Source organism: Enhydra lutris, unplaced genomic scaffold, assembly GCF_002288905.1.
Source record: "Enhydra lutris kenyoni isolate GAN:26980312 unplaced genomic scaffold, ASM228890v2 scaffoldscaffold26, whole genome shotgun sequence".
Taxonomy (NCBI): Eukaryota; Metazoa; Chordata; class Mammalia; order Carnivora; family Mustelidae; genus Enhydra; species Enhydra lutris.
The window spans coordinates 11491929-11507783 of NW_019154110.1; the positions used below are offsets into that span (position 1 = coordinate 11491929).

At 46.7% G+C, this 15855-nt stretch overlaps 1 protein-coding gene across 1 annotated transcript; it reads left to right on the top strand.

The window, feature by feature from the left end:
- The first annotated feature begins 844 nt into the window (after positions 1 to 844).
- Positions 845 to 9899, top strand: LOC111151780 (chromosome unknown C17orf64 homolog). The gene is made up of 6 exons (XM_022509979.1): positions 845 to 895; positions 2054 to 2155; positions 2419 to 2594; positions 3033 to 3132; positions 6892 to 7087; positions 9622 to 9899. The coding sequence occupies exons 1-6, from the start codon at positions 845 to 847 to the stop codon at positions 9705 to 9707; spliced, it is 711 nt and encodes a 236-aa protein (XP_022365687.1). The 3' UTR covers positions 9708 to 9899.
- The last annotated feature ends 5956 nt before the right edge of the window (positions 9900 to 15855 follow it).

A 15855-nucleotide genomic window follows, 5' to 3' on the forward strand; every position in this document is an offset into this window, starting at 1 on the left:
GGCTTGCAATGCCTCCCGCGGCCCTGGATCCCCGGAGGGCGGCGTCGGGGGCGGGGAGAGGGGGTGGGAAGGCTAGAGCAGTCCGGATCTGCCCCCGCGCCCCACGCCCCACTGAGTGGCCTTGGACCTGAGGCAAGTCATTGGACTTCTCTGCGTCTCGGCTCCTCTCTGTGAAATGGGATCACTGCTGGTACCCACATCAGAGAAGACTGTTGTGAGGCTCAACTGTATTTTTTTTGCAACCTCCCTAAAAATGCTACCACCGTTCAACCAACGCCCAACACAACTGGCTTATTAACCTCCCGGAGGCTACGGAGGAATAGAAGAGAAGATCGGTCTCTGTAGAGGCTTACTGTATTCCATTCTCTCCGAGCACCCTCTAGACCTTCATCCCCAAACCAGAAAGAAACGTTATAAACCATGGCCCTCATCTCGGGGAACCCACGGTGTAACTGAGGAGTCATGAATGAAACACACGCAGGAAAATCACTTCAAAGGTCTTACCAGGGGTCACAATCACCGGCATCTGACAGCTCTCCTGAGAGAAGGGGTTACAGCCCCTCCTGGCCCGTGGGGAGCTCTGACAAAGTCCTGGGTCTACCCAGCACATCTTGCTCACTTCCCGAATTCCATTCCCAGTTGAAGGAGGTGGCTGGTGGCCACCCCCAAGAACGAGGGCATGGGAGGGGGAGGGGAGCTATGTTGGCGGTTGCCATGGTTTTGCTCTGAGTTCTGGAGCCAACCTGCCCACTCCCTGAGACACTCAGGTCACAGAAGCAGTAGGTCAGAAGCTTGAGGGGACAGAAGGAGCGTCACTCTGGAGGCCACCAGTGCACCTGCTGAGATGGAGGCCTCAGATGGGCAAGGGGCTGAAGGGGACAAGCCACCAAAGAAGGTGAAATGGGGCTAGGGAGGTGAGGGAAGGAAGAAAGGAGGGTCCTTGAGAGGCTGGTCTTGGAAAGCAGAGAACATGAAATTCAGGGAAGAAAAGAAGAAAAAATGGTGATGTATGAGCTAGCAGGAGACCGAAGGAACAAGAGGTTAATTCATTCAATGAATTAAGATGTTTATCAAAGACATATATTCAGGGAAAGATGACTGTTGGTTGTGGAGATACAAGTGCTTGTATGTGTGTGTGCATGTGTGTGTGTACACCTGCGTTATGGTCTGCGTGCTTGGTTGTGTGGTGTGAGTGGTGTGTTTACGGAGTCGATCTGCCTGAGTCCCCTCGCTCTGGGGCCCAGAGAAGCCCAAGTTCCATACTCCCTCTGTTTGCCTTCCTCTCTTTCCCTGGTCTCTGCCTTCAGAGTGGTCTGGGCCTGGGTCTTCCTTATTCTCCCTGAACACAGGCAGGAATTAATCCTCACTTTTCTGAGGGGATTTTGCAAAGTCAGGTGCAAACTCTACTGTGTCAGTCTAATCCTGTGCTCTGACTTCAAGTATTATTTCACGGCCACTTTGTCTTAATTAATTTTCAGGATTTGGGGTTTTTTTTGTTTTTTGGCCCCACATTTCTTGTCAGAAAGCTCCTCCTCATTACCATCACCATCACATGCTTTTCCAAGTACCCATTACTGTGGCTTGATGCTAAAGTTTAGAGACAGGCCTAGGACTTAGGTGTTCAGTAAATGTTTGCAGAATGAATGAGTGAATGACTCCCTGCTCATTCCCCCAAGGTGTCCCTTCAATCTCTTGGTGCCTCAAAGTGTTCTCGTCTATAACCAGGAATAATGATATCTCACCTCACAGAATTTGTGTGAGAATAAAATGAGTTCATGTTTATCAAGTGCTTTGCAAAAGTAGCTACAATACTGTGCTCTAAAGATTATAAAAGAAATGGGTAGGGCATTCTAGGTTTTCTAAGCAGGGATCTTCACAGATGGGTTTCTTTGTTGAGGGCTTCCTTGCCTCCAGGCTGAGCCAAGAAAGAGGTCCTAGGGAAAACGGAGAAGGGCTTTGGCTGGAATTTGGACCACTGGTTGTCTCGCACTGGCCCCCTGAGAAGCACGCACCTAAACCCCCCAGCTGACCGCTGCCCCCTGCCTCCTCCCAGGTGACAGATGTATCCTGCTTAGAGAAGAGCTCTGGCACCACCTCCACTGGGGACTCACTTATACGCCATGCCAAGGGCCTGGGCCAGGACACCTTCAAAATAGTGAGTAAGGGACTCTGTCCCTCCTACAGGCTGGGAGACCTGGGTCAGAAATTGGCAGGCCTCAGACCCATACTTACTCAGACCCATACTTACTGTCCCATTTGTCACGGTCTTGGCAAGGAAGTGGGGTAAGGCCTTGAAAGAGCCTCCTTACTTAACCCACTTAACACTTCCTGGCCCATAATGGTTGCTGGTTACTTGGGGCTGCCCATCTGCCTCTTCATTTCTTCTATGGTCCCTCACATCACCTGTTGCCTCCACAGTGTAAAGAATATCTAAGGCCACTGAAGAAGTTTCTGCGAAAGTTGCACCTGCCCAGGGACCTTCCCCAGAAGAAGAAGCTAAAGTACATGAAGCAGAGCCTGCTGGTCCTAGGGGACCACATCAATACCTTTCTGCAGCACTACTGCCGAACATGGGAGATCAAGCACTGGAGGAAGTAGGGCAGCCTCCTTGTCCTTCCCACTATACCCATTCCTGGGCCCCGCCAATTCAAGGACACACCTCAGTCAAGATCCCAGAGTACTTCATCTTTATGTGAAAGAGTGAGGATTCTGGAGCGAGCTTGGTGAAGAAGGGGTGGAGAGAACAGGGTCCTCTAGTTATTCAGGGCAGAGCTGATTCACACAGCTTGCCCACACACTGGACAAAGAACTCTCTTGACTCTGTGATTGAACAACTGCTGTGTGGTGTGGGTGTCCAGCACCAGGATGGGGAGTTCAAGGTTTAGCAAATCTCCAGCTCTCCACGTCCCGGACCAAACCCAAGGAGGCAGCACATGGTCCGTTTCTCCCTGGGTGGGTCCTGGACACAAGACAGACACTGAAGGGAGAGGGCCTGTGCTCTACCTCCCTCAACCTTGGTTTCTCCCCCGCAGGATGCTCTGGAGATTTGTTTCTCTATTCTCAGAATTGGAAGCGAAACAACTTCGCAGGCTCTACAAGTACACCAAGAGCAACCAGACAGCCAAGTTCCTGGTGAGGCGCTCAGGAAAGCTCCTCCCGGGCCCAGCTGAGGGTTGGCTGGTGTGTTCTTGGATTGTGGGGGGAGGCCTGGGGCTGAGGGGGCCCTCTCATACCGCCAGCATCCCTTGACTGGTTTCCACACTCACTGCCTCAGGAAGACCCCCACAGGGGGCAAAGGTGCTGAAGAGGGCAGAGGCTTGGCTTCAAGTTCTTGGTAGCTCTTCCCTCTCCACACCCACACTCTGATGTCGACAGGTACAGGGACATTCCTGAGGAGCTTTGGGTGGGGATGGTAGAGGCCAGACAGAGAGGCTCAACCAGCTTGGGGAAGGTTCAAAGCACTATCGACAGAAGCTGGCTTGGCTTTGCTCAGAAACAGTGACTCTCAAACATTTTTGACTCAAGTCATGTTTACCCTCTTAAAAACCTAGTGAGAAGCCCAAAAAGCATTTGTTTATATAGGTTATAGCTATTGATATTTGCCCTATTAGAAATTAAAACTAAAGAAAAACATTCAAAATATGTACCCACTACTCCATTTAAAAAGAAAAACAAGGAGCCTGTTACATTTTAACATAGTTTTTATAAGAAATATCTATATTTTCCAAAACAAAACAAAACAAAAATGTAGTGAGAAGAGTAGCATTGTCTGATGTTTTTGCAAATCTCTTTAGTGTCTGACTTAACAGAAAACAGATGCTTCTGCAGTCTCTTGTGATATGTGATTTGGTTGCAGTACATGAAGAAAACCCAGCCTGGGATGCCTGGGTGGCTCAGTCAGTTGAGCATCTGCCTTCAGCTCAGGTTATGATCCCAGGGTCCCGGGATCTAGCCCCGCATCTGGCTCATTGCTCAGTGGGGTGCCTGCTTCGCTCTCTGCCTGCTGCTCCCTTTATTGTGCGCGCTCTGTCTCTCTGACAAATAAATCTTAAAAAAGAAGAAGGAGAAAGAGAAGGAGAAGAGGAAAGCCCAGGCTGTACCAACATATAGTTAGAGAAGAGAGTATTTTACTAACATTTTTACATAGTTGTGGATATTCTTCTTTGATTCCACACCAAAATCCAACCAGTGGCAGTACTTAGTAGCAATATGGAATCTGAAACCTATCAATGAATGTTTTAAAATATAAATATATATCCTTTTAGGTTTACAGAAAATTTGGGTAGAAAGTACAGAGATTTCCTGTATGCTAACCCCTCCTGCTTCCCTCACGATTAGCGTCTTGCATTAGAGGGGTACGTTTATTACCATCGTTGAGCCAGTATTGACACATTATTTAGGACACACTATTAACTAAATAATGTCCATAGTTTACATTAGGGCCCACTCTTTGTGTTGTGCATCTAGAGGTTCTTTTTTTTTCTAAAGATTTTATTTATTTACTTATTTAATTTTATTTATTATCAATTGTTTATTTTTATTGATTATTTTATTTATTTATTTATTTATTTATTTAATTTATTTATCTCTCTATTTGTGAGAGAGAGAGAGATACAGAGATAGAGAGCATAAGCAGGGAGCAGAGGGAGAAGCTCTCCTCCAAGCAGGGAGCCTAACACAGGGGTCCATCCCAGGACCCTGGGATCATGATCTGAGCTGAAGGCCAACTCTTAACTGAGTGACCCAGGCGCCCCCGATAGGTTTCGACAATTGCATACTGACCTGTGCCCACCGTTACAGTATCATACAGAATAGTTTCACTGGCTTAAAAACTGCTCCAGTAGTCATCCCTCCATCCTTTCCTCCAAACTCCTAGCAACCATTGATTTTTTTTTTTTTTTTTTTTTTTTACTGTCTCAATGGTTTTGCCTTTTCCAGCATGTCATACAGTTGGAATCGTACAGTATGTGGCTTCCTCAGATTTGCATCGATGACCTTTTCACACTGGGTTCATTAGAATCCATTGGTTTCTCTCCTGCACTTTGAGTAGGCCCCACTTTTCAGGGGGTCAGCGAGGTTAAAATATTTTGTGTCCCCAGGGGTTCACAGAGCACCGTTTGAGAATCACGAGTTCAAAATAAGAATCATAGGTAACAGTTTCTACGTGCCAGGTGCTTTATTTTCCCTCCTGTCATCTTCAAAAGCAACCCTACCTGGTAATTACAAGTAGTGTCCACAGTGTGTAAATGAAGAGGCCAAGTACAGAGCTGTAAAGTAACATGATCCAGACCACACAGCAAATGAGGGGAAAAGCTGGGTTCAAACGTACTCTGGCTCAGAGGAAAGCCCTGCTCTAACTGCGGCTCCCCAACCCAGCTACCCGGCTTTAACCAAATCCCCTCTCCCTTCAGGACTCTGTTTCTTTCTCTGAACATGAATGGGTGGATCCTTTCAAGGACTCTGAATATGAGGTGTTGACATTTTAGTGATTTCTGGGTTTCACTGGCCAGGAAAATTTCAAAAGATATTTTTAGGCTCTCAATTTTAATTTTGCCAAGGACTTTAAAACAAATACCATAGTTTCATTAAAAACAAATACATAAGACACTGTAACTCTACACTAAGGGACACATGAAAAGATGCTCCACATCACTCACCTCAGGGAAATAGGAAAACGACAAGGAGGTGCACCTCAGACCCGTCAGAATGGCTAAAATTAACAACACAAGAAACAGGTGCTGGTGAGGATGCAGAGAAAAAGGAACCATTGTGCACAGTTGGGAAGGGAAACTGGTGTAGCCACTGTGGAAAACAGTATGGAGGGCCCTCTAAAAGTTAAACACACTACCTTGTGACCCAGCAATTGCACAATTAGGTATTTACCCAAAGGAAACAAAATGATTTGAAGGGGCACGTGCACCCCGATGTTTACAGCAGCATTATAAACAATAGCCAAATTATGCAAAAAGCCCAAATGTCCATTGACTGATGAATGGATAAAGATGTGATATATATATATGTGATAAGATCAGCCATCAAAAAGGAAATCTTGCCATTTGCCATGACATGGATGGAGCTAGAGTGCATTATGCTAAGCGAAGTCAATCACAGAAAGACAAACACCGTCTGATTTCACTCATGTGCAATTTAAGGAACAAAACAGATAAACACAGGGAAAGGGGAAAAAAGAGGGAAGCAAACCGTAAGAGACTCTTAACTATGGAGAACTCTTAAATACAGAGATATAGAGAACTATAGCAGCCAAGGGGTGCTGGAGGGGAGAAAGGTGGGGCACAGGCCAGATGGGTGATTGGGATTAAGGAGGACACTTGTGATGAGCACTGGGTGCTATATGGAAGTGACGAATCACTAAATCCTACCAGGGAAACCATTATTATTTTTTAAAGATTTTATTTATTGATTTGATAGAGATCATAAGCAGGCAGAGAGGCAGGCAGAGCGAGAGGGGAAAGCAGGCTCCCTGCTGAGCAGAGAGCCCGATGCGGGGCTCGATCCCAGGACCCTGAGATTACCACCTGAGCGGAAGGCAGAGGCTTTAACCCACTGAGCCACCCAGACACCCCGAAACCATTATTTTTATGCTATATTAACTAGAATTTAAATAAAAACTTGAAGCAAATAAAGACACTATATATCACTCTAAAAAGAGGAGGAGGACTTATATTAAAGAACCACCCAGGAAGGAACTGTTGGCAGCCTGGCCTCAGTGTCCTGCCTCTCCCCCATCTGTGACTCATTCCTCCATCTGGCAAGGCAGGGGGTGAGGGGCGGCCAGACCGCAGTAGTTTCCTCTCACCGGCAGGGCTGGGGCTCTGGAAGGTGGGGCCCGCTCTCCTCCACACCCTCCTCAACGTTACGCGCCCATTGCAGGTGGCGTTCTGCCCCTTGGACACGCCGGAGAGCTCCTTGCTGGCCGACCAGGAAGACAGTCTGCCCAAACTCTGCAGTGCCTGGGGCCTGCACAGCAACATCAGCGGCATGAAGGAGAGGCTGTCCAAGATGCAGGCCCCCGACCCAGATGCCTCCCTGCTGGGGGAGCCCACATCCGGGTCCCAGGGTGGGCCAGGTAATGCCCGCAGGGGTGGAGGCCTGCCTGGGGGAGGGGCCTCCGAGGCGGGGCTGCAACAGGGGATGCTTATCGTAGGAAGTTTGAAGTGTAGAGATAAGTGTAAAATGGGAGAGAGGAAAATCACCCATCCCCCAAGGCCCTGACTGGTCAAGAGTGTGGTGTGTTTCCCTCAGCGTTCTGCAGGACTTCCCTCTGGGGGTCTCATGATACATACTGTTTTGGATCCTGCATGTTTCAGGGAACAGTCTGAACGAAGCCACTCGCCCATAGGACTAGAAGCAGACAATTTGCTAGCAGTCAGGGTTGGGGACTCCCAGGAAGGGTCCAAGCAGAGGCAGGAAGCCTGCTCTTGGTGTCGGGTGGGGTATGGTCTAAGGGACAGGTTCATTCCCACAGTGGGGAGAAAGTCGAGTCAGATGGCCTGAGAATGGCCTTGCCAGCAGCCTTGGTCTCTGCCACGACTGCCCTGCTTGGCCCTCTGGACAGGGGCTCTTCAGTGAGGCGTCCCAGCCAAGGTTGGAACCTATGAAGGTCCCTCCTTGTGCACAGAGGAACAAAGCCACTTACCCTTCCCGCTTCTGTATCCGGCTTCTGGGACCACAGTTAGCTGTTCTTTCTTTGCTACTGGGGGAGAAAGTGAAGGCAAACAGGGTGGTGCAGGAGCTCATGGTGTGGTCCTAAATTGACGGCAGGTGCTGCTCTGAGGGTCAGGCTGGCTGGGAGTGATGTAGGCCCGCGCCGCTCAAGCGGCCTCATCCATGAGTCACAGCTGCCCTGAGTGGGAGAGCAGGAGGGAAAACGGGGCAGGGGCAGTGGGCGTGAGTCAAGAAATTACTGAGGCTCTAAATAAAATCTTAAAAAAAAAAAAAAAAAAGAAATTACCGAGGCTCAGAACCCTGTCTTGGCTCCATGAAGGCCCTTGGTCCTGGTGCCTAGAGTTTAAACTGAGGAAGCAAAATACACAATGAATTGTCTATTTTTCATTGTGAAATGAAGGCCAGCCCATCATGAAGATGATGTAGGCCACAGCAGTTCATGAATCACATAAGGAAAGTGAGCTCTGAGCTTTGGGGCTAACCTTTTCCCAAACCAGTGCTTGGTATCTCTTCATTTCACCTAACCCTAACCCCTGCAACAACCTCAGGAGATGAGTATTATCCCCCTTTCACAATGAGCCATTTACAAATTTACAATTTACAGATGAGCCATCCGAGGCCATAGGGCAAAGGGTAGGACAAGGCTGGTTGGAGGAGGTAACTCTGGGACAGGCTTTAAAGAAAGGTAAGAGGAGGAGAGGAAGAGGGATAAGGGAGGGAAAGAGAGGGAGGAAAGGTGTGTGCAGAGGTGAGGGGCGATGAGCAGATAGTCTGGGCCTGGAGGTGAATGAAAGAGCAGGTTGGAGAAGTGCAGGCCAGGGGCGTAATAGGAAAAAGCCTCGGATGGTGGGTTAAGAACATTGGCTTTCATGTAATTCTTAAAATAACATTTTGTTCTTACAAACATAAGCAGAGCATGGAAAGTAAGTAATACCAATAGGCAAAAATAGGAAAATGTAGACATATATTGTCCTCACTACTGCTAGCACTTTCCAAATGTTTTTTATACACATAAATTCATGTATTTTAGCCAAATGAGACCTCACTGCATATAGGATTTTGACTGGAACTTGCTTTTTTCAGTTAGTTAGATCAGCATTCCATGTCAATGTTTTAATCTAATGGTTGGATTAAGTATTTCTTATTCACATTTTCCCAGTAGCCCAAGACATTTTTTGCAACGATTTCCCACTCCTGCATTTGCACCTGGTCACATCTCTTCCATCTCTTTGAACCCAACAAAATCCCCCTTTTCACAACCTGACTTGTTGAAGAGATCAGGCCATTGTTCTGCAGAATGTTCCACTTTTGACTCTTGTTACTTCCTTTTGGCATTTTTTAAAAGCTTGTTCCTCTGTGCATAAACTGGACTTTAGATCTGAAGTCCTGATGAAGTCCCGTTCACCATTTGTTTTCCTGGGATACAGACAAGGTTGTGTTCCTCACGTTGTGTTACATGACAAAGCCCATGCTGTCTGGAGGGCCCGCCAAGAACGGGCTTTGATCAATCACTCAGTCCATCTGTGATATTAAAGGTAACCCTCATGGTGTTTCTTTGGCACCATGTTCAAAAGTCAGTTTTTAAGTAAAAAGCTGGCAGTGGGTTTCACAAATAGTCCGGCAGCCAAGTCGTGGGAACTGGGGCCTGAAAGCCGAGACAGATGTGGGGAGGACTGAGAGTCAAGCAACATAGTCTAGTCCTGACTCTGCCCCTCACTTGCCTAGGGCTTTGGGCAGGGTGGGCTCTGCGCTTGGGTGAGATCCCTCATCTGTAAATCGGGGTGACACCATCTTCCCCTGCCACAGGATTTCTGTGAGAAAAGAGGAAGGGGCAGAGGTTGCAAGTGAAGATAAGATTTTGTTGTTCTTTCCCTCCATATTACAGGCTGAGATTCTCTGTGATATTATCAGGACTGTGTCACCTTCCCTTTTCAGGTTCTCTAAGGAAACTTCCCCAAAAAACGAAACTCAGAAGGAAGAGGATTAAGGAAGCCCCCAAGACTCCAGAGACCTGCGCGTGAGAACTGCCAGCCAGGCCGGGGTGCAGGGCCAGCTTGTCCTGGCTCCCAGAGCACTTTTTCTCGTCTTCAACACCTCTGCACCCTGGGGGCTGGGGGCCAAGGAGGGGAAAGACGAAAACTGTCTGTCAAAAAGATGTTCAGATCTTAGTTATGTCTAAATGGGGTGGGGAAATAAACATCCTTAAGACAGTTCCACCGTACTTGATTAACAGTCATCATTCATTCATTTTTTAATTTATTAAAAGAATATTTGCCAGATACCTTCTGGGCGGCAGGTGCCCCACGCGAGCACAGATGAATAAGAGGTGATCGCTTGCATCGTGGCTGTCCATCACCATCTAGTGTGGGAGACATACAAGGAGAGCGGTTACAGTGGGTTGAGGCTGGTAACAAAGGAGTGATGCGTGGAGGGAGGGCGCAGTAGGGAGGGGAGCGGGCCTGGAGTGAGAGAGGGAGAAGTCAGGCAGCCTGCCCCGATCTTCCGCCCTTGGTCTCCTGGGTAAACGGGGGGGGGGGGGGGGGGGGGGGGGGGGGGGGGGTGGAGTGGGGAGGCGACTGGCAGTGGAATGAGCTGGTGTGACCTGGCACCTGGGGAGAGACTCTGCCGCCCAACCCCCGCCCCCCACCTGCAAAGTGCACGGGAGGGAGAGGCCAGAGAGCCAAGGAGAAACCACATCAGTAGTTGCAGCTAGAATGATGGTTCCAACTCGTGGTCAAAAATGGGCCGCTGCCTGCGAAATTCGGACCCCTGGCATGTTGTTTGCCCTCTTGTGGTGTTCTACTTATTGTTTAAAACAGAAAAACGAAACAACAAAAAACAGTTGCCAATATTAACTCAGTACATTCCACATTAAAAACAAACCGCAACAGATTTCTGGCTTTTCACGACTTGCCACGTGTGGGTGTGCCTCCCCACGAAGGGCACGGGGCTGGGGCTGAGCCGTAGTGGCTCAGGTTTCCCAGATGCTCTTTCTGGTTCACCACAGTCCCCACCTCTCCCTATTGCCTCACGCACTGGCCTTCTTCCTCCAATTATATCACCCCTTTGACTCATTTTGCTTTTCATTTTTACTACCCTGGGGATATACAAAGACAGTGAAGATGTGTGTAGAGCAGGGAGGTGTGAATCTGTGACATTATGTAGGGTAAAACGGACAGATTTTGGTGACAGAGGTGAGAGATAAAGGAGGAGGAGGAAGTGAAAACAGTACCTTGCTTCTGGCTGGAAAGACTATGTAGATGGTGGTCAGCTCCAAGGAGGGGAAGCAGTGCAATCATTTTCCACAAGCACAGGACTGTCGAAACGCTGCCTGAGGCAACAGCGTATGGTGTCCATATGTGCGCGACCCTTTCTCCTCCCCTCAATTCATATTCGGGAGTGAGTATCATCACAGTGTCTACGTGTCAAAATGAATATCAATCTAGACTTGAAGAACAAGTACTCAGAAGCAAAAAGAGGGAAAGAAGGTCCCTGCTCTCTCCTTGGTCTTCACACTTCCCAGAAGTGGCGAGGTGCCAGTACAGGCTTGGGGGTCGGCCTCGTTCCAGGGCCCCTGACGGTTCTGACAAAGCAAGGATTTGCCAGAGAAGGGTGAGCAGGCTGGAGGGTGTCCCTGATGAGGAGGGCCTCTCCAATTCTTTCCACTCCTGAGCGGTTTCACTGACAAGGTCCCAGGGAAGGGCCGGTTGTTCTGGGAACACAAAACTGGGAACATGTCCCTGTGTGTGAGGCAGCACCGCCACCTAGAGGAAGGACGGGATTCTACAGCCTTACTCTTCCGAACGAGGCCGGACGTGTGCGGAGGCTCAGACCCGGGAAGGAGGGGAACTTTATACCACCTGGGGACCAGCAGGCGGCCTGAAGGCAAAATAGGCAAGTCTTGGTCTTAACTCTTTCCTCAAATTTAGTAGGATCTCAGGATTCCAAAGAACAAGATCACAGGACATTGCTTCTCTCAAAACCCTCCAATAGAACAAAAGTGTTTTGTTTTGTTTTTTGTTTTTTGTTTTTGTTTGTTTTGTTTTTTTAAAAAAAAATTTTTTTTTTATTTGTTTATTTGACAGAGAGCTAGAGAGAGAGCACAAGTAAGCAGAGCGGCAGGGAGAGGGGGAGAGAGAGAAGTAGGCTCTCCGCTGAGCAGGGAGCCCAATGCGGGGCTCGATCCCAGGACCCTGGAATCATGACCCGAGCCGAAGGCAGCCGCTTAACCAACTGAGCCACTCGGGTGCCCCCCTTGTTTTGTTTTTTAAAGATTTCATTTATTTACTTGACAGAGAGAGGGGACAAGCAGGCGGAGCAGCAGGAAGAGGGAGAAACAGGTCCCTGCTGAGCATGCAGTCCATGGGGCTCAATCCCCCAAGCCTGGGATCATGACCTGAACTGAAGGCAGATGCTTGGTGGACTGAGCCATCCAGGTGCCCCAATCACAAAGGATTTTGGGGGCAGTGAAAATACTCAGTGTGATACTACAATGGTGGATACATGTCATTATACATGTGTCCAAATCCATAAAATGCGCAACATCAAGAGCGAGCCCTAGTGTAAACAGTGGACTCTGGGTGATGGCGTGTCCTTGCACACTTTGGTAGAGGGTGTGGATAATAAGGGAGGCTGTGCATGTGTGGGGATGGTGGTGTACGGGAAATCTCGAGTCTTCTGCTCAAATTTGCTGTGAACCTAAAACTGCTCTAAAAAATATTAAGGGGTGCCCGGGTGGCTCAGTCAGGTAAGTGTCGGACTCTTAGTTTTGGCTCAGGGCATGATCTCAGGGGTGAGGGATTGAGCCAGTATAGGGCTCCGCCCTCAGTGGAGAGTCTGCCTGAGATTCTTTCCCTCTTCCATCCCCTCACCCTCAAATAAATAAATAATAAAATACTAAAACAAAGAAATAAAACCCTCCAAGAGTTCTTCATCTCATGCAGACTAAAAGCCAAAGATTTTGCAAGGACCTACAAGACCTACTATGATCTATCCCCCATAGTCCATTCTATTACCTGTCTGACCTCAGTCTTGCTTTTCTTATACTTGACAATTACACTCCTGCCTCAGGACCTTTTCACTGGCTGTTTTCCGTCTGGAATGTTCTTTCCCAAGATACCCAGTTGGCTATTGCCTTCAAATCTCTGTTCAAATGTCATCTTCTGGGGTGCCTCGGTGGCTCAGTTGGTTAATGTGTCTGCCTTTGGCTCAGGTCATGATCTCTAGGTCCTGGGATCGACCCTCACATCTGGCTTCCTGATCATTGGGGAGTCTGCTTCTCTCTCTCCCTCTGCCCCTCTTCTTCACTTAGAGTCTCTCTCTAATAAATCAATCTTTAAAAAAAAAAATGTCACCTTCTTGGTGTAGCCAAGCATGTACCCTCATTTTAAATCCAACACCCACACACACCCTGAATATCCCTTATTGTTTTTGTTTTCCTAAGGCACTTATGTCTTTCAAATATTATATAATTTAATGATTGTATTTCCTGTTTATTGATGCCATCCAACTAACATGTAAGTTCCACAGGGGCAGAGCTTTCCATCTGTTTTGTTCATCACTGTGTCCCAAGCAATTACAACAGTTACCCAGCCTGCAGTAGGTACCTAATAAACATTTGTAGAATGAATGAATGAACAAATGGACCAACCTAGAGTATTTAGTCCAACCACTCTGGTTCAGAGGGAAAAATAGAGGCCCAAGAAGAAAAGCTGACTTCTCTGAGGTTGGGCAGGAAGTCAATGCCAGAACCAGGACTAGAACTCAAACTCAATGCCTCCTGGCTGGCATACTTCCCATATAACCGTGACACATGCTCCACCCACCCTTGGCCAAAATGCTCATGCCCCATAAATAACCCACAAGACTCAATGTATTAGTTCTAGGATAGTTTGCATTGTCTTAGCTAAGATATCTCCTACCCAAAGCATGACTCTCTAAGCTGGACTTGGGGACACCAGGAGCAGGTAGTTGGGGAAGGCTATTTGGAGGTGGAGTGTCCACGTGGGAACCCCCAATCATACCTTGGCCTGTGGTGCCTTAGGGGGTGGTCCCACTGTAGGGACTCCCACTGTAGGGAGTGTAGGGTATAGGGCTCTTCACCAAGAGCCAGGCTAGGCAGCCCTCAAGGAAGGCCCCCCCCCCTTAGAGAACATGGATATTTTCCCTGAAGTCTTCCTTAAAGCAACTTACAGCTGGTACAGCTGAATTGAAAATACTGACTTTCCAGATCTCCTGGCTGCAGTGCTTCTGTGTTTTGACTTTATGATTTTTCCTTTGTGCATACAGACATTTTCTATTTTTATGTAGTTATCAGTCTTTCCTTTAATGGTTTATGACTTGGAAATGTTTCCCCCACTCAGAGAATATTTAAAATTGTGTCTTTCCTTCTAGCACTAGGGTTTCAATTTTTACACTTAAATCTTTGGTCTATCTGAAATGTATTTTGGTATAAGTTGTATAATAAGAATCCAACATATTTTTTTTCAGATGGCTGAACAGTTGTCCTTGCACATGTGGGAGTGTATTTATAGTATATACCATATAGGAAAAAAAAAACAACCATCTTTCTTCCACTGATTTGAAATGTCACTCTTATGATACATTAAATTCCCTACTTATTTGTGCCTATTTCTGAACATTCTGTTCTGGTCCTTTGATCTGTGTCCATGTAGAATTTTTTTTTAAGATTATTTATTTATTTATTTATTTATTTGACAGAGAGATCACAAGCAGGCAGAGAGGCAGGCAGAGACAGAGGGGTGGGAAGCAGGCTCCCCGCTGAGCAGAGAACCCGATGTGGGGCTCAATCCCAGGACCCTGAGATCATGACCTGAGCCAAAGGCAGAGGCTTTAACCCACTGATCCACCCAGGTGCCCCTCCATGTAGAATTTTAATGAAAAAGGAGAAAAATATACTACCATAACAAAATAGTACATGGTAAGGGGCTCCTGGTTGGCTCAGTTGGTAGAGTATGTGACTCTTGATTTTTAAAAAATACTCATTCAATCTCTACACCCAACTTGAACTCACAAGCCCAAGATCAAGAGTTCCACACTGTACAGACTGAGCCAGTCAGGTGCCCCTAATCCATTTTGAATTTATTTTTGTGTCTGGTGAAAGGAAGTGGTCCAGTTTCACCCTTTTGCATGTGGCTGTCCAGTTTTCCCAACACCCTTTGTTGAAGATATGTCTTTTTCCCATTGGATATTCATTTCTCCTTTGTCGAAGATCAACTGACCATATAATTGTGGGTTTATTTCTGGGTTTTCTATTCTATTCCACTGATCTGTGTCTTTTTTTTATGCCAGTACCATACTTTTCACTACCACTTTGTCATTTAACGTGGAATCTGGAATTATGATGCCTCCAGTTTTGTTTTTCAAGATTGCTTTAGTAAAAGCAGTCGAGGTCTTTTGTGGTTCCATACAAATTTTAGGATCCTTTGTTTTAGCTCTGTGAAAAATATTGTATTTTCATAGAGATTGCATTAAGTCTGTAGATTCCTTTGGGTAGTACAGACATTTTAATAGTATTTGTTCTTCCAACCTAAGAGTATGGAATGTTTTTTCCATTTTTAATTAACGAATTAATTTTATGTTTTTCCATGTCTTTGCGTCATTTTCAATTCCTTTCATTAGTGTTCTACAGTTTTCACAATACAGGTCTTTCACCTCTTTGGTTAAATTTATTTCTAGATATTTCATTTGTTTTGGTGCAACTATAAATGGGATTGTTTTCTTAGTTTCTCTTTCTGCTGCTTCATTATTAGTGTATAGAAATGCAATAGATTTTTGTACATTGATTTTCTATCCTACAACTTCACTGTATTCATTTATCAGTTCTAGTAGGGTTTTTTTTTTTTTGGGGGGGGCGGGTAGGGTCTTTAGGGTTTTCTATATATAGTATCATGTCATCTGCAAATAGAGTTTTACTTCTTTACTAATTTGGATGCCTTTTCTTTCTTCTTGTTGTCTGACTGCTATGACTAGGACTTCTAGTACGATGTTAAATAAAAGTGGTGAAGGTGGATGGCCTTGTCTTGTTCTTTACCTCAAGGGAAAAGCTTTCAGTTTTTCACCATTGGGCTTAATGTTGGCTATGGGTTTTTTCCCAAGTGGCCTTTATTGAGATATGCTCCCTCTAGACCTACTCACTTTGCAAAGGGT